At 45.9% G+C, this 18,321-nt stretch overlaps 1 protein-coding gene across 2 annotated transcripts in view; it reads right to left on the bottom strand.

Annotated features, from left to right (window-relative positions):
* Window positions 1–2,936: 2,936 nt before the first annotated feature.
* tdp1 (tyrosyl-DNA phosphodiesterase 1) overlaps window positions 2,937–18,321 on the bottom strand; it is a 40,270-nt gene continuing 24,885 nt past the window's right edge. For both annotated transcript variants that reach the window (XM_088647513.1, XM_088647512.1), the window contains exons 14-16: window positions 15,355–15,457; window positions 9,536–9,644; window positions 2,937–3,759 (exon numbers count right to left, since the gene is read on the bottom strand). In XM_088647513.1, coding sequence (XP_088503639.1) covers window positions 3,686–3,759; window positions 9,536–9,644; window positions 15,355–15,457 — 286 coding nt within the window. In that variant the 3' untranslated portion in view covers window positions 2,937–3,685. The remainder of the gene's footprint in view (window positions 3,760–9,535; window positions 9,645–15,354; window positions 15,458–18,321) is intronic.

Genomic DNA, 18,321 nt, shown 5'->3' with positions numbered 1-18,321 from the left:
ATTGATATCAGGGGAGTGGATTCGGGCGCAGTAGCACAGTGGTCTGCATTGCTGCTTCACAGTACTGGGGCCCTGGGTTCGGTTCCAGCCCTGGGGCGCGATCTGTGTGGAGCTTGGATGTTTGTTTCCATGGGTTTCTTCCGGGGTACTCCGGTTTCCTTCCCTGGTCCAAACAGCTACGGGCAGGTAAACTGGCTTCTGGGAAAGATGGCCCTGGTGTGAGTGTGTGTTTGTGTCTGTGTGTCCTGTGGTGGACTGGTGTCCCATCCAGGGTGTATCCTGCCTTGGGCTCACTGCTTGCTGGGATGGGCTCTGGGTCCCCCACGCCCCTGAATTGGAAGAAACGATTAGAAACTGATTCCAGCGGAGAATGAAGCCAGCTGAGTGCAGATGATACCCAATTAGGAGGATTAGCAAGCATTGTAGAAGCAGCAAACACACAACTGATTTAGATAAGATTAAGAACTAGCCAAACACCCAGCATTAAGTTTAGACAATTGCAGGCAGGTAGTAAAAACATGGATTATAAAAACTAAATTAGATAGAAAAGGTTATTTATGAAAAAGACTTTGATATTGATGCATTATTAACATCTTCTATCTAGACAAGGTGAGAAAACAATTAAAAGGCAAACAAAATGCCAGGATATACAGTTAAAATTAAATCAAGAGGTGTTATGTTAAAACTGTACTGTATATCACACTTGAAAGGCCTCATTTACTGTACAGTACAGTGTACAATATAGGCCAACAGGTTATAGAAAATATATTGCTACTCAGGATTCAGGACGACCTAAGGGAATGCCCTATACTGACAGGCTGAAGGCACTGAACCTTTTTATTCTTGAACACAGAAGAGTATGAGCGGACCCGACACAAATATACAAAATCTTTAAAGGCAGGCAATGCAGAAACACGTTTCAAAATGAATGGAAGATCATGGCCCAGAGAGCAGGAGTGGAAACTACATGGAAGTGCATTAGGAACTGGGAGCCGGGGGCATGTCTTTACAATAAGGGGTTGCGGGAGGCTGGAACAAGCTGCCCAGCCGTGCTGGTGAAACTGGTGCCCTGGGACTAGCTGGACTAATTGACCTTCTTACCCTTCTTGTGTTCTAGAAATGTTACATACAGTATACAATACGACCACATATGCCAACACAAGTGACTTGGAGACTTACAGTAGCAAAGCGTGCTTTAAAACTGTATTTTATCCTTTGTTACTCCATTGCCAGCTAGCTACAATAAACCATATTCCATTTTTTTTCCTTTTCTTGACTGACAGGCTGTGACGGGAGAGATAGTAATGCGATTAGGACGTGTTGCACCGAAGAGTCATCACTGCAGAGCAGAAGGCCAAGCCCAGGAATTAAGCGCTGAAACCAGCTAGAAAACGCCGGGCGTATAAACCCTTTGAGTGACAGTCAGAGAGCTGCTCCTGCTGGTGTCAGGGCGTGGGGCTGTCAGAGCCCGTCCCAGACAGCCTGACCCTCAAGGGGAGCTGGGAGCAGGTGGCCGTCGTGCCCTAGACGGGACACCAGCCCCAGGCAGTGCGGGATGGCATGAGCCAGCAGTATAAGCATCACCTCGGAGCTGCACATAGGTGCCTCATGGCTTATCGATGGATCAACAACTAGATCCCAGCGTTTTCGTCTTGCTTCAGCACTGAGCACAACGTGGAATCTGCATTAACACGCCTGGCAAAAACGAGGATCAATGCTGACCTTTTCAGAAAAAGTAGTAACGGTCTGAACAAAAGAGGCCAAAGATGAATGAACAAAGCATCCTGATGGGCTGATCAGCACTCGCAGGGGTGCAGGTTGGGCCCCCCCCAAAAAAAAACATAGGAAACAGATACATTTGTGGTTGTGATTTTTACCAAAAAAAGGACAAATAGCCAGGAGTAAGAATAACCTACTGATTTGTTCGTTGTCGGTGTTCTTAGTTATTCGTACTGGAGCATGAGTGATGCCCAGCTCTTCAGCAGTGTGACAGACCGTAGACATCCCCTGCAGCCGGGACACCGCCCTCAGGAGAGCCGTGCAGGTGGTGGTGACCGAGCTGATAACCTGGCCACTTCGTGGTCTAGCACAGATGTGCTTTAATGGGTTTTACACTGGAAAATCTCTGCTCGTCTTAGACTATAAAAAGAGGCAGTGTTCACTGTGTAAAGATCCAACTGTCACTGCACATGATTATTTATTTAAAAAGTATATATTCCTATACCAGTCAACCTCAATACTCCAAGAATATTCAAGTATAAACACCTGCAATCACTTACATGTCTGCTAAGAAACATGGCATTGTAACCTCGTTAATGTAACATTAATGTTAATTGGAGCAACAAAAGTACTTTTTTCTGCATGTCACAAAACATATATGCCACGGTAACTGTGCTTCAGTAGATTCAAAGTAATTTTCTTTATTAAACTTGTGTGAATGGAAGATGAAACACATGACTTTTCAAGACCTTTCTGGTGTAATTTACTTTTCTTTTCACTGTAGGAAACAAATGCCTTCATCCACTGTGCTATCTTTCTCCTTGTGTCAGTTCAAAACTCATTTTCAATCTGGATTTTGTTTCATTTACAACCACAGAAGTCACTCTTTCAAGGTCAGAACATCCCGACCGTTTTGTAACTGTTCCTGTTCTTTGACTATTTGCCAAGGGGTTTTTAAATCATCCCTGACAGAGGCAGGAGCTCTTGGGAGAGAGGCTCAAACCCATTTGCAGGCTGTGCAGGACTCCTCTGGACCTGCTGGTACCAGGAGAGGGTGGCTCAGTATATCCAAAAAGGCCGACTCTATAATTAGAAGTGTCAGAGGTTTACTAGCAATGAGATTATACTGAAGAAAAAAAGGTCATGCTACAGTACATATCCATTTGTCATTCAACAAACTGAACTGAGACAGGGAAAACAAAGTGAAACAAACAATACTTTGTAAAGAGCATACCTTTATTTACACACAAAGATGCCAATAATAACTAGCATTTGTTAATTTTAATCTAAAACATTAATACTAGACTGTGCTATTTTTTAAAGACACTAACAATTATATAAAGATTAATTCATTAGACATAACATAACAGTAAGAACGACAATGGTAAAGTAACTTTTTTGGAAATATCTAATAGATACACAGTGGTTGGAAAGTCTTTATAAAAGAACCTACAATGCCGAGCTGGCATGATATGACATCAAATGTCAGCACCAATCAGATAATACGTTTAGAAAAACTTGAAAAAGACTAGTTTACCAGGCTGTTTTTCTGTTGAAAACAGGGATAATCTCTGTATATTTCATGATCAGTTAACAACAATGCATTCCTGTGTAGTTTGGAGTTTTCCTTTTTCATCCAATAACTGCAGAACAAGGTTTACAGAGCTACACAAAACAATCATTATGAGTTAGAATAGCACCATGTTTGCAATACACAACAAGCTAAATAAGAGAATCTACACATATTACCCTCCTATTTAAAATAAGCTTCAGCTGCAGGACTAACTTCAAAGTCAATGTCAGCAGCTCCCAGTACTCTTAATCCTGGAAGAGGAAGAGGTTGCAGGGCACAGACAACGCAGCTCAGAAAGGCCGAGATTCCTCTTCTTCCAAATCGTCACACCTCCCTCAATGTCCTTTCTCTGAACCTTGGCACTGGCAGGGATCGAACAGGTTTTCCTTACGCTTACGATGGCACCCAGATGTTTCCATTTATGTCAGTTTCTTGGGTATATGGGATATTCCAAATCCAAGGGCGATCTGAACCACAACCAGAAACACAATTAGGTCATGAATAGCCATCGAAGAATTCTGCACCACAAGAGTACGGTCAAGCAAAGAGAACACCTAAATTACACTCAAAAATGGTCTTTTTAAACAATATTTACAAAAATATTGTTATATGATCATATTTGTTAAAACAAAAAAATACAGCACTCAAAATGCATGTAGCTACAGTAAAATACATATTCCAGCTTTTTTCAGTTGCATGATAATACACACCTTCAAAAATATCAGGATTAACCACCTCAGCTCTTCACACACTTACTGACTTCTTCCTTCACGCCTGACTGCCTTCTAAATATCTGTACTAAATATCTGTACTAAAGAAGAGACTACTCAGAAGGGCGGCACAATGCCATGTTGCATCGGATCATCAGGAAAACCCAAAACATCTGAGGCTCTCTCCCCGTGGGAGTCTGTGCTCCGGGAGCGAGGGGCTCTCTCCCTGTGGGAGTCTGTGCTCCGGGAGCGAGGGGCTCTCTCCCTGTGGGAGTCTGTGCTCCGGGAGCGAGGGGCTCTCTCCCCGTGGGAGTCTGTGCTCCGGGAGCGAGGGGCTCTCTCCCCGTGGGAGTCTGTGCTCCGGGAGCGAGGGGCTCTCTCCCCGTGGGAGTCTGTGCTCCAGGAAAGAGGGGCTCTCTCCCCGTGGGAGTCTGTGCTCCGGGAGCGAGGGGCTCTCTCCCTGTGGGAGTCTGTGCTCCGGGAGCGAGGGGCTCTCTCCCTGTGGGAGTCTGTGCTCCGGGAGCGAGGGGCTCTCTCCCTGTGGGAGTCTGTGCTCCGGGAGCGAGGGGCTCTCTCCCTGTGGGAGTCTGTGCTCCGGGAGTGCCGTGCTCAGTGTTGCATGCACTGCCAAGTAAATGAAGGGAACAGAACCCCAGTGACCATGGAAACTGGCTACGCAAAACTGGGTTAAACAGAAAAGCAATCAACAGATTTTAGTCAACTGATTTCTTTTTTTTAAAACGGTTCATTAACAATCCAATCAAATCACACTTTAAAAATAACCTTTCAACAAAACAACTAAAAAAACCTGTTTTTAAGAGAAACATCTGCAGCAGTGGACTACCCCTTAAATAGCTGATGTTAAAAACCTGAAGCAAAATCAAAATCATCGACACAACCACATCCTGACACATGACACCCAATTATTTTTTCTCTATTTTAGAGTGGAAATTAATTTGATGTTCACAAGCACCTTACAGAGAGAAAGAAAATCTAATGTTACTGTGTAGCTTTTCTTCCAAATTTATATCTTTGCTTTGAGTGAAATAAAAACTTGCCTCCCTCCATCAGTCTCAAGTTGATATGATTTTCCACACTAATAAAATGCAAATGATAAGATAGAGCAGGACCCCAATTAATGAAATGCACTTTTAACTCAAAACATAATAAAACTCTCAATATAGATTACAAACGTTCCTGCCCCATTACCCCTTTGTCTCAGAAAACATGAAGGCAAGAATATTTCCATTATTGTTTTGAAATTCAAGTTAACCCTAAAATCAATAATATGAAAAAAATACATTACTCTTTGCTCAAATGCACTTTGGACATTTACTTTGCAGAGACCAACAAATCAATATTTTGTACTATATTAAATTCTGTGGCTATTTTTATTCTTGTAACAATATTTCATTCCCATGGTTTAATCCAATTTATATTTGCAATTTAAATGTACTGGGCATCCTACTTTACTAATTAAAACAGTTTTCTTCAAATAAGCTTGTCTTATTCTGTGTTTCTGAGAAATCTAAGCTCTAACTTTACTGTAACACATAATAATAGCCTATTAAAAGCTATTACTATATTTTCAATATCTACTTTGCTTTATTAATTCTTCCTGACACTGAAAATGAGATAATTCATTTAAATGCATAAAACATCAACTAAGGACCATGTATTCACTTTGTTAGATAAGTCAGGCACTTTATACAGGATACATGCACACTCTGTTCATTCTCAGTCAGTAGGGAGCTCCAAACTGCAAAAGCTAAGGTGTGTTATCAGCTAATCAAGGTCAGAAATGAGCTCTCTTTACTTTCAGAACTTCCTTCAGTGCAGCACGGTAATTAAGTGACTTGCACTTGGATACTTGTCATGTGCAGTATGTGTTCAGTAATGTGTGTGACATGACCCTGTAGGCCTTTAATTGGATATTTGTTGCAAGATGTCAAGACACCCCAGGAGACAATTTAAATAACCACTTTGGAGTCTATTTAGCAGGTCCCCTGATGTGCAAAAAATTGAGTTTAAGCCATTCTGGCAGCCTGCAGCTGTCAGTCTTCACCAGTCTTCATCAGTACAGCAGCCTGCTGCTCGAGAGACAGCACACGGGGAGGCGTGTGCGGCCTCGTCCTTCGCCAGGGCTCCAGCTGCCCGCTAGCTAAGCTTCATGCCCTCGCTCACTCCAGCCACACTTCCTTTGCAGAACAAAAACATTCCACACAACTCCATTTCAAGCGGTGTTCTCCAACCACCTTGAAACTGAATGACGTTCAGTTAAAGACAAGAGCCCACTGCCAACCACCTTAACTCTGAGAAAGAAAGGTTCAAACATGCAAGTTCCAGTAACCCCACATGTCACTGCCAGGAGCTACCGCTCACTGCCATCACTTGGAAACCATCTATCTGATGCTACAGTACAACTGGACCTGAGGCTCTACCATTTCACTTTAAAGCAAAAAACACATGTACTGTAGCTTTTACTCTCCTTGTTCTAAACATACTTTTCCCTTAAAAAAGTACAAAACGTCTCTACAAATATGATTCCACAAATGTCAGCAAGATCAGTGTAACTACTGTGGCAGTGCAGTACAGTCAACCACAATGCTCCCTGCTTGCTTCTTTTCCAACGGCTAATCACCAATCTCCTTTTCTCTCCTGTTGGTCTACTTTGACATCCTTACGCCACCACTATCTCACACTAGGAAACCTTGTGGATCAGCAAAGACATGAGGGAAAATATCATTAAAGGAGCCTTAGACAACACAAGCAATGAAGTCAGATGATGAAAGGGGACATTCACTTCCCCATGTTTACCAACAATTTTATCATTAGCCAATTAAAAAGGATGCATCTCTATCTGCAGCTCAGTCGAGGAGGTGGTATTTCAGCAGCCCTAGGCAGGAAACGAAATGAAAAACACGGTGTGACAGAGGAACGGCACAGTGAGTGAACGCAGGTGCTGGGGATGTGTAGGCAGACCGTGAGGCACAGTCCTATTCCTATTTCTGGCACGGTGACTCAGCAGACATAGATGTGAACATGTCAAGTGGAATACAGAATGGGTGTATGAACATGTGCACACGCTGACTTTATTTGTTCAAACATGGAAACTTAAAACTGTGTAAAATGTTTAAGAGGACATGGAGCTCCCAGCCAGACCACTTCAATACGGGGGGGCCACACAGCTACGAATGGCCAGTGTCAAATCCCACCAGGTCTCCGGTTTTGTTTTTTCTTCAAAGCCGATAGTGAAAATCCTGAGAAAAATGCGGAATTTAAAATGAAAAAACATCAGCAAAATAAAATGCTCCATTTTATTACATTAATAATTTGCTTTGAGCTTCCTTATCCAGCTGCAAGGCTGGGTAGCTGGATAAAAGTCAGAGCTGCTCATCACCTGAAAGCTGTATTACCTCCATTACACTTCCATCAGGCACAGAATACACTCATTTTCCACTGTCTGCAGTCAGGATAGTGCAAGATGTGAATTATGCACTGGATACTGCTAACATCAGAGAGAACAAGATATTAAGAGGTTTTTTTACAATCACCATCCACAAATCTAATCTTGGGGAATATCATGAGGGACGATGCATGGAGTAAAGAAAACAAGAGAAAGGGACTACAGTATGTCAGTGAGCTGAAGCAGTGCGAGTCCTAGTTTGCAAGCTCGAAAGTTAAGATACTCCTTGCACTGTGACTCAACAGTAGCAGACCTCTGGTTGCTAACGCGGGAGAGACGCTGTAATGACACATAGCACAGACATGTATAAATCAAAGTGCAGCTTTAAAATGATTCACGTGTACTCTTCGATCTAAGGTGTCAAAACAACACTTGTTGAGCTCCTGCTAAGTTCTCCTTCATTTCAGGAGTAATGTTTCAAAAGGCATTTGCAGATACTATCGCACTGTTAAGCAAACAATGAAACAGTTGCCTTCCTGAAGACCCTGTGTTACAGAATAACCATATAAGAACCATGGATTCAAAGGGAAATGAGAAATTAGTGGGAAGATGTCTAGAAAACAAAATCATGATAGAAATCCCTAAGTGTGATTTTATCTAAGCAGGACTTTACAGTTCTAAACTACAAAAACCTCGAAAACAAGCGATAAAGGAGGTGGTGGGGTTTACATTTCAATAACTTTTAAAGTTTTAGTTCAAAACAGGTTTATCCTAAAGAAGTATGTACGATCTGTAATTCTTTGACATCGACCTGCTGCGCTGCGCGGAGGCAGCCACACAACTGCTTATTGTTACTCATTCGATCGCAAACTAACCCACTCGCTTCGTAAAGAGGGGAGGCAACTCATCAGGTGACCACTCCGGGCCTGTCCTGTGGTTGAGGGGTGTCCCCTGGGGAGCAGGGTGATGGTTGAGGGGTGTTCGGTGGTTGAGGGGTGTCCCATGGGGGAAAGGGTGATGGTTGAGGGGTGTCCTGTGATAGAGGGGTGTCCCGTGGGGGTCAGGGTGACAGCTGAGGGGTGTTCCGTGGGGGTCAGGGTGACAGCTGAGGGGTGTCCCGTGGGGGTCAGGGTGACAGCTGAGGGGTGTCCTGTGGTTTAGGGGTGTCCCTGGGTTGAGGGGTGTCCCGTGGGGGTCAGGGTGACGGTTGAGGGGTGTCCCGTGGTTGAGGGGTGTCCCGTGGGGGTCAGGGCGACAGTTGAGGGGTGTCCCGTGGGGGTCAGGGCGACAGTTGAGGGGTGTCCTGTGGTTGAGGGGTGTCCTGTGGGGGACAGGGTGACAGTTGAGGAGTGTCCTGTGGTTGAGGGGTGTCCCGTGGGGGACAGGGTGACAGTTGAGGGGTGTCCTGTGGTTGAGGGGTGTACCGTGGGGGTCAGGGTGACAGCTGAGGGGTGTTCCGTGGGGGTCAGGGTGACAGCTGAGGGGTGTCCCGTGGGGGTCAGGGTGACAGCTGAGGGGTGTCCTGTGGTTTAGGGGTGTCCCTGGGTTGAGGGGTGTCCCGTGGGGGTCAGGGTGACGGTTGAGGGGTGTCCCGTGGTTGAGGGGTGTCCCGTGGGGGTCAGGGCGACAGTTGAGGGGTGTCCCGTGGGGGTCAGGGCGACAGTTGAGGGGTGTCCTGTGGTTGAGGGGTGTCCTGTGGGGGACAGGGTGACAGTTGAGGAGTGTCCTGTGGTTGAGGGGTGTCCCGTGGGGGACAGGGTGACAGTTGAGGGGTGTCCTGTGGTTGAGGGGTGTCCCGTGGGGGTCAGGGCGACAGTTGAGGGGTGTCCTGTGGGGGTCAGGGCGACAGTTGAGGGGTGTCCCGTGGGGGTCAGGGCGACGGTTGAGGGGTGTCCCATGGGGGACAGGGTGACAGTTGAGGGGTGTCCTGTGGTTGAGGGGTGTCCTGTGGGGGTCAGGGCGACAGTTGAGGGGTGTCCCGTGGGGGTCAGGGCGACAGTTGAGGGGTGTCCTGTGGGGGTCAGGGTGACGGTTGAGGGGTGTCCTGTGGGGGTCAGTGTGACGGTTGAGGCAGTTGAGGGGTGTCCTCTGGGCAGCAGGGTGACAGGGGAAGGGTGTGAGGGTTACCTTTGCTGGAATAGTGCACAGGTGGCAGATCGAAGGGAACAGTGAAGGAGGCAGAGGGGCTCTTGCTGCTGGGGAACGGGCTCCTCTCGATGGGGAAGCAGCTCATGTTCTGTGGAGCACAAGGGTGAGAACAAGCAGTCAGTCCTGGGAGGAGTGGGGATCCAGTGACTGCAAAACCCCAACACTCCTCAGCAATCATCACTCAAACCCAGATGGAGAACTGTGAGGGTTTGAACTTGCAACAGCATAAATAACATTACATATGTCAGAAAGTCCTTGCTAAATACAAGAACCTATACTTCATTCTTTTAAAAAATGAAAGGCATTTAGTTCAGAAAAGAACACAAAGGAAGCAGGGCACAATGAATTAGCAAGAAACCAGATCATTTGATTTGACCAATTCAGTTTAAGGCTACTTTATGCTAACGTATAGTGCTAACATACATAATTCCAACAAGACCCCTGTAGTAATGCACTTTTTGTTGTGCTAAACAGAAAGGAAAACCTTTAATGTGACACATTTCCCATCTAGACCAGAATTTCCAAGCCAATAACCCAGCATGGTGACCATGGATACCTTTATAGAAGCCATGGCCCTGCAAATGAGATGTATTACTGAGGTCCTGACTTTTTGATCGTAAAAAAGTTCCAATCACTGTTTGTATGAACAAGGGTGTTAACCCTGGTGTCCTGGCTAAATTCCCAGATCTTTCAAGTGAAACGTCAGGACATCCCCTGATCAGCCATGCAATGGGATTGCAGTGCAGAAGTGTGTGTTGCTGTGTGTCACCCTGTTGTAGATGAACGGGTCCCCTTCCTGTATGTAGAGTCCTTTGCAATTCCTTGCATGAGAAGTGCTATAGAAAAGCAAGGAACACGTGACTGTCAAGTATGAGCAGAAAAGCGGTAACAACAGACATGTTATTCTGCCCTGAAATGCTGACTTGCAGATAGTTCAGAGGTGTAGTAAGAGTTACCCTCTTCTTACTTGATTTCTTTTGTTTCACAAAGTCATTAATGTTTGCGAAAAAAGTCATAGAGAAACATAAGAATGGAAGGTAACAGAAAGTATAAAGGAGGCCGGGGATCTGTTCTGAATCAGAAAGGAAAGTGCTGTGCAGAACAGCCTGCAGCGCTGTTACACAGACAAATTTCAAATGGACTGCTACACAAAGAGAATACGAACTAGCTACAGCAGCTTTTGTTACTGCAAGTGACAGTTCTGAACATCAAATCCCAGATAGGTCTGATCTGCCCTGGTGAAAAAGCACACGCCTTTTACTTAATCTGTTCCTCACATGAGCGTAGAACAGTTGACCGCAAAACTTCAAAAATATATATTTTAGCTGTCACTTCATTTGCATGCAAGGTGTAACTGATTGCAAAGGAAGGGTCCTAATGCCAATCAATAATGATAAAAACCCCGTGCACTGGCAGGGGAGCTCTCGAGAGGACGTCAGATAAAGAGTTTTTTGAAAATCAGAGGGAAGTCCTGCTGTTCACTTACAGCTCCTGCAGCCTCAAGTCATCTGCACTCCCCAGCGTTGGCAGCCAAGGGGAATGAATATAGACTCACTCAAGCCTGATATACACAGGACTTCTCAACTGTTTGCATTCTGACATAGGCGGCCATGACAAAGTCATCACTGAACGATCACAATGAATATGCACAACACAATTACAGCTTATACAGTAGCTTACTTCAGTTTTCACAGCCTGTATATTAATTGGTATAAAATGCCAAGAGCAATTCCAATTATTTAAAAACAACAACATTAATCTTATGTAGGGACTTTGGGACCTCTGAAGGAACTGCACAATAAATCAATTAAAGAAAAGATCATATAGATGTACACAAATCAAAATGGCAAAATCAACACTCTTTTAGGGTTTTAAAGCATTGGCGTGTTTTCTTTAGCTCTGTGAGGGATCAGAGAAAAGAAAGGTTAGGATACTTATTTAAATTAGAACTACAAATTACTTGGGTCACAGTGACATTTTACCTTCATCATTTTTTTTGGAATTTTGCCTAAGAGGTAGAAAAAGAAACAATTTGTGATTTTCTATTGTTGAACCAATTAAAGAAACAATACAAGTCCAGAGGCAGAAAATGTCAGCAGTGGTTAAGCAAATATCCCTTTTGAGTTTGCATTGATGTTTGCATTGATGACAAGGACTACACGATATCACGATATCACACATGCACTCGAACCACAGCACAATATTTTTCAAAAGGACACAATGTTCTTTCAGGATGCTCAACAAAACCATGACAGACGGAACACAAGAGTAAACTCCTTTCGAAATCAAGTCCACCAGGCTATTTGCACACCACTGCTTCTGGAGCACCACTGCACACTTGGGCAGCGGCAGAAGACTCGGGCCGGATAAAAGGAAACCACTTGAAACCGCTGAGAGTGTTGCCTCCATCAGCCACAATGAATACTAATGCCTTCTTCTTCTCCTCCCAGCAGAGCAGCACACGGAGCGGACGGCATTTCCTCCTAAGCGGTGCCATTTTCCACTAGTGTAACGTTCAGTGCTGTTTTAAAACAACGGTAGAGGCAGTGTAAAGATTCCCTCTACGTAACACTGTTCTTAACATGTTTTCATTTTTTGCTGTACTGATATACTTCCAGTGGTTAGCCTTGCTGCCTCGCGGCACTGGGGCCCTGGGCACCATTCCTGGGGTGCTCTCTGGAGTTCAACAACAATAACAATAACAATAACAATAACAATAATAATAATAATAATAGATTCCTTACACTTACTGTATATAGTGCTTTCTGGACACGCCACTCAAAGCGCTTTACAGGTAATGGGTACTCTCCACCCCCACCAGTGTGCAGTGTCCAGGACACCAGTACGGATTAACACCCCTACTCTTTTCAAGAATCACCCTGGGATTTTTAATGACGACAGAGAGTCAGAACGTCGGTTTTACACCTCATCTGAAGGACGGCGTCTTTTTACAGTCTAGTGTCTCCGTTACTATACTGGGGCATTAGGACCCACAGACCGCAGGTGGGTTGTCAGCTGGCCTGGAGCTTTTTCTCTTTAGGGATTGTACTGTGGGGTGCTGGCAGCCCCTCTTTCTGTTTGTCAGGCTGTGTTAGTGGGGTTCCCCCGGGTGTTCCAGTTGCCTCCCTCAGTCCAAAGACATACTGGCAGGTTCACTGCACTGTCCTCCTGGTGTGCGTGTGTGTGTGTCCTGTGATGGTCTGGCCCTGGTGTGTGTGTGTGTGTGTGTGTGTGTGTGTGTGTGTGCGCGTGTGTGTCCTGTGATGGTCTGGCCCTGGTGTGTGTGTGTGTCTTGTGATGGTCTGGCCCTGGTGTGTGTGTGCGTCCTGTGATGGTCTGGCCCTGGTGTGTGTGTGCGTCCTGTGATGGTCTGGCCCTGGTGTGTGTGTGTGTCCTGTGATGGTCTGGCCCTGGTGTGTGTGTGTGTCCTGTGATGGTCTGGCCCTGGTGTGTGTGTGTGTGTGTCCTGTGATGGTCTGGCCCTGGTGTGTGTGTGTGTGTGTCCTGTGATGGTCTGGCCCTGGTGTGTGTGTGTGTCCTGTGATGGTCTGGCCCTGGTGTGTGTGTGTGTGTGTGTGTGTGTGTGTGTGTGTGTGTGTGTGTGTGCGCGTCCTGTGATGGTCTGGCCCTGGTGTGTGTGTGTGTGTGTGTGTGTGTGTGTGTGTGTGTGTGTGTGTGTGTGTGTGTGTCCTGTGGTCTGGAGTCCTGTCCAGGGTGGACCCTGCCTTGTGCCTGCTGCTTGCTAGGTCAGGCTCCAGCTCCTCCGTGACCCTGACTTGGAAGAAGTGGTTAGAAACTGGACGAACGATATACTTCCTTATTTTGATCACTACAGTACTTTTCTCTTTTGCTCCTTCATTATAGATCAGTCTTACTTGCCTCTCCTCCTTCTGACCTCCTATGGTTCTGCTGCTTTCCTGTTTTCAACCAATAAAGCCCACTGGATCACCCAGCACAGACTCTATGAAACACTCCTGATCTAGTCCTTCACAAGATGGACACACTCATGAGCACACACACAGTATGCCCACAGGCACACAGAGCGACAAATCGGAAACGGCAGTCAACTTAGACTGCTGCAGTATGGTGGTTAAAACAACACTGTCTTGGTGAAGTTCTGTGTTCCTGTTTTTAAAAAGCGGCTGGGGTTCTGGGTTCTTCAAATCTTATGTTATGAGCCCTGCTGAGACCCAACAACTCATCCATAAGCATTCTGAGAATGAGCTAACCTCTCCTTCAGAAATAACAAGCACTCCACTGCATGTGCAAGTGAAATGCAAATGCTAATATGCAGACTACGCTATTGAAATGCAGTCCTGCTAGCTTGAATGGGCCCTCAGAAACACTTGATTCACAAGACAGAGGAAAATTAGATATTTTCTCTGACTGTCAAGGAAACACAGAAGTCCTCACCACACCAACACACAACCCAGCATTCAAAAGAGAATCTGATGAGGCAAGACCACACCACACTGACCACTCTCCACAGCACACAGCTTTGTGGTGTGTGGAACCACTAATAGGTATTAGCTGCAGTGGGTCTCCAGCGTATGGCTGCAATAAACTGCTAATTATTTTTATTAGCCAAACATAAGCGCTAATCCTTTTATACTGGAAACTCCTTCAACAGAAATCAGCCACAACAATACTGTGGATGCTGGAGAGATACAACGGATCAATCAATAACTGCTGTCTATCTCTACACAGCTCAAAATAGCAAGAGAAGAAATGAAGCCTGTGCAGAAAACCCAATTTTCCATTAAAGGCATGGCTGTAACTCCCCCTGTGCAACACCACAGCGATGAAGAAGCACTCACCTGACGCACAAGCTATTTTCAGTCCCCCGGGGACTGTGTGATTTGGAGTTGGCTAATGTCAAGCCCCTGTACATCTAGGGTTCCTTACAAGTAATCTGTTGGCTTCAACAGCTCTTTAGATTAGAGAAAGAAATATCCCACTGGGCTCACACACCTCAGTGCAACATGGCAACACCTATGTGGGCTGGAGATGGTGAACAGCCTCCAGACTGGTATCTGACCCCCTGGGGCAGCAGTCTGGCAACCACTGGCAATAAGACTCATCAGATGACAGACAGGAGCTTTTCAGGCAACAAGACCAGATTAAAAAAAAAAAAATCCTAATTTAAGGAAAACTGGCAGAGTAAACACCATGTTAAATTTAAGATACCACAATGTATTGGTGAGAAAACATCTACAAAATCTTCACAGAAGGAGGGAAAACCTGTAAGCTCATTGCTGCTCTTGATGAATGTCACTGACAGACGGCAGCTGCAGTAACGCTCATGAAAGCATTTCTCATGCCGAGAAAGTATCCCGGAGCCCAGGAAGCAGCTGCGCACTGCTGAGGGGCTGGGCAGTTTCCTAACTGAGCCCCAGACGTGCTGGACCATGGGGGCTAAGAGCATCATGCCCACAGCGCGGAGACGCCTTTCTTCTTTCCAGAAAGGACCGTTTCTGCTGTTTGCTTTCCCCTGCGTTCAGTGGGTGAAAGGACTATGAAGTGGTTGCTTAGCAACTTTTGAAGTTTTTCTAAAGCCTACCCTAACAACAAGGACAAATTACCCTGCGATTATACAGTGCTGCGGTGAATTCTCCTCTCTTTACAGGGTAATATTAAAAAAACAATATCCCACAGTATCCAAAACAACATGTCGGGCAGTAATCACTCCTGAAGAAGCAACCCACAAAAGCACCAAAAAACTAGAAACGAGAAAAGACCGTGGTCTGGAGCACAGCACTGGTGTCTCTTCATCATGCAGCCTGGCGTGGGACACTTACAAACGCTGAAGGCAGGAAGAGGACACCGAGCTCGTAGGAACGAACCGTCATCTGGGTATTATTTTTCTCCATTGTACCCCAGGCAGCCTTCGACAGGTTGGCACTGGAAGAAAGAAAGCAGCATGTTAATGAGACACTGGCTCTGAAATCCCAGCAACACCAGCTCCCACCACCTCCGTGAGCGCTCCGCCTGCTGCAGTCCTCAAGAGAGAAATGGGTCAAACAATACACAAGTGATTTCACAAACGACAGTGCTAATTATACTGGTAATTAATGTGTGGTCAATAAAGCCATTTCCTGAGGTTTGTCATGTGGAGAACTTGCTTTTCCAGGGAGTTTACTTGTGTCAAATGAACGTGACCAGTTTGCCACACCTCATCGGCTGGGCAGGAGCACAGAGCCTCTGTCTCTCTCTGTGACACGCCCTGCAGGGCGCTGGAGAACAGTCTGTCCAGCGAGACGCCGGGGGGGGCCGGCCGTGCTGCCTCTGGCAGGCGCTCTGGCACGGTCGCTTGTGTGAGGGAGTCAGTCAGGGCAGGGGAGTGGCAGGGCTGCGAGGAAGCTGAAAGTTTCAGGCCTTCAGGACAACTGACCTGGCCCGTTCAAACAGGTTCCGCAGAATGACTGCGAATCTCTACCAAGGGTAATAACAGGAGCTTTAGTTGCATCTTTCCCCGGAGACAAAAAAAAAGGCATTTTATGGTGCCGAGGAGCATACGAGGAATAAAACAAGAGGACAAACATTCAATCCGAAAGTTTCTTGCAACTCGGAAAATAAGAAAAGGAAATGTACTGTCATTTCTCAGCTGCCTGCTGCTGTTTTTTCCTGCCGAAAACGTGCACATTTCTCACCACCTCCCCAGTGCTCACTTAAGCTCCCTTCAGAGCTTTCCAGCACAGACACGAATAGCGAATTCTGTTTCATCCCAGCGAGCCGCTGTCAGTGCCGGTGCCCATCTCCGTAATGAGAGCTCGCTGCTGGAGCTCAACTCCCACCTTCCCCCGAGAGGCATCAGCTCACCTCATTAAAACAAAGGCAACGGCCTCTGCGACAGCCACAATTACAGCCCCAGCTTCAGCAGACCCTGCTCTCAAAGTTTTAACGCCATTACCTCCAGACATGTCACAGACTCAGAAAGGACCTTTTGAGTTTTTACACTCCAATTTTTTTCCTTCACTGCTTACTGAGGGAAAGGTTTCCAGTTCCCTTGAAGTCCTGCAATAATTCTAAGGAAACAAATGTTTAAGGAGCTACTGAGATTGCAGGCACACAAAATAGATCTAAACCTGGAAGATAAAAGGCAAGCAGACCACCTCAGCTAAATCTGCTTGTCCACATCACCCATCTTTCTCTCAAGCAAGCTCACCCCTCACTGGACAGTCATTCACTACCCAGCCAGTACTCGTGGTCTCATTTGAGAGCTCTGGGCAAAAGGACAAACGTACAAAACACATGCAACAGATCTAAGAGAATACAATGACATCCCACTGCAGACTCTGGGTGACCACATTGCCAAACGACAAGCGAGGCATCACTTTCGATCTACTTTCTTAAGAGTTACATCTGCTTCAGTTGTTTATTAGAGGAAAAAGAATCCTTCGTTTTTGCTGAAGCATGATACCCCTCCCAAAAAATGCACAATTTTATTTATATTCCGGAGTGTAGATTTGAATCAAGTTCAAGTTTATTGTCATATACAGGTATATGGTATAACGAAATGCTATTTAGCTAGCTCTCGGACGATAAGAAGTACAAAAAAACCCCAACAACAATACAACTGTATAAGGAAAGAAAGACAGAGACAACAGGCAATGTGCAACACAACAACAGGTAACAGGTAATGTGCAAAATCATACGTCAACAGAATGAGATAAAGGATAGAAAATGATGGGGAGTGAGCTTCTTGACATGTGAGGTAGAGGTACATTTCCATGTGTGTTTGAGTTTTGGTAAGAGAGAAGGCACTGTAAGGGTTCAGACTGTAGGTGAGAGAGGCTGGGAGTGTGGGGGTAAAAGCTGTCTCAGTCTGGTAGTCCGGCCCCGAATGCTCTGGTACCGTTTTCCAGATGGTAGAGGGTCAAACAGTCCGTAGCTGGGGTGTGTGGGGTCTTTGATGATGCTTAGAGCTTTCCTCAAGCACTGTCTGTCATAAATGTCCTGGATGGATGGGAGAACTACCCCAGTGATGGACTGGGCAGTTTTCACCACCCGCTGTAGGGCTCTGCGGTCAGCAATACTGCAGTTGCCATACCACACTGTGATGTGACCTGTCAGTGTGCTTTCTGTAGTGCATCTGTAAAAGTTAGTGAGGATCTGGGGAGATATCTTAGCCTTCTTCAACCGTCTTAGGAAGTACAGGCGCTGTTCCGCTTTCTTGATCAGACAGGTGGCGTTGAGAGACCATGTGAGGTCCTCGGTGATATGGACGCCAAGGAATTTGAAGTTACTGACCCTTTCCACTTCAGTCCTGTTGTTGTGGAGAGGGGCATGTCCGTTTTGCAGTTTTCTGAAATCAACGATCAGCTCCTTGGTTTTGCCGACGTTGAGGGTGAGGTTGTTGTCTTCACACCACGTTGTAAGGAGATTGACCTCCTCCCTGTAGGCCCTCTCCTCATTGTCTGTGATCAGACCTAAAACTGTGGTGTCATCGGCAAACTTGATGATGGAGTCTGTGTTGTGTTTAGCCTTACAGTCGTGGATGTAGAGTGAGTAGAGCAATGAACTAAGCACACACCCCTGGGGGACCCCAGTGTTCAGAGTTAGTGTGCCGGAGGTGTGGTTTCCAAGCCTGACAGCCTGAGGTCTGCCTGTCAAAAAGTCCCGAATCCAGTTGCAGAAGGTGGTGTCGAGACCCGGTGCACTGAGTTTCTTGACTGAGTTTCTCTGGAATACATGACTGCATGTCACTGCAGCTGGTAGATCACTTGACTGTGTTCGCAAATGCCCGTGAAAGAGAATATAAAAGT

This window comes from Lepisosteus platostomus, chromosome 10 (genome assembly GCF_059453375.1).
Source record: "Lepisosteus platostomus isolate fLepPlt1 chromosome 10, fLepPlt1.hap1, whole genome shotgun sequence".
Classification (NCBI taxonomy): Eukaryota; Metazoa; Chordata; class Actinopteri; order Semionotiformes; family Lepisosteidae; genus Lepisosteus; species Lepisosteus platostomus.
This window is presented reverse-complemented; position numbering and strand designations above follow the sequence as displayed.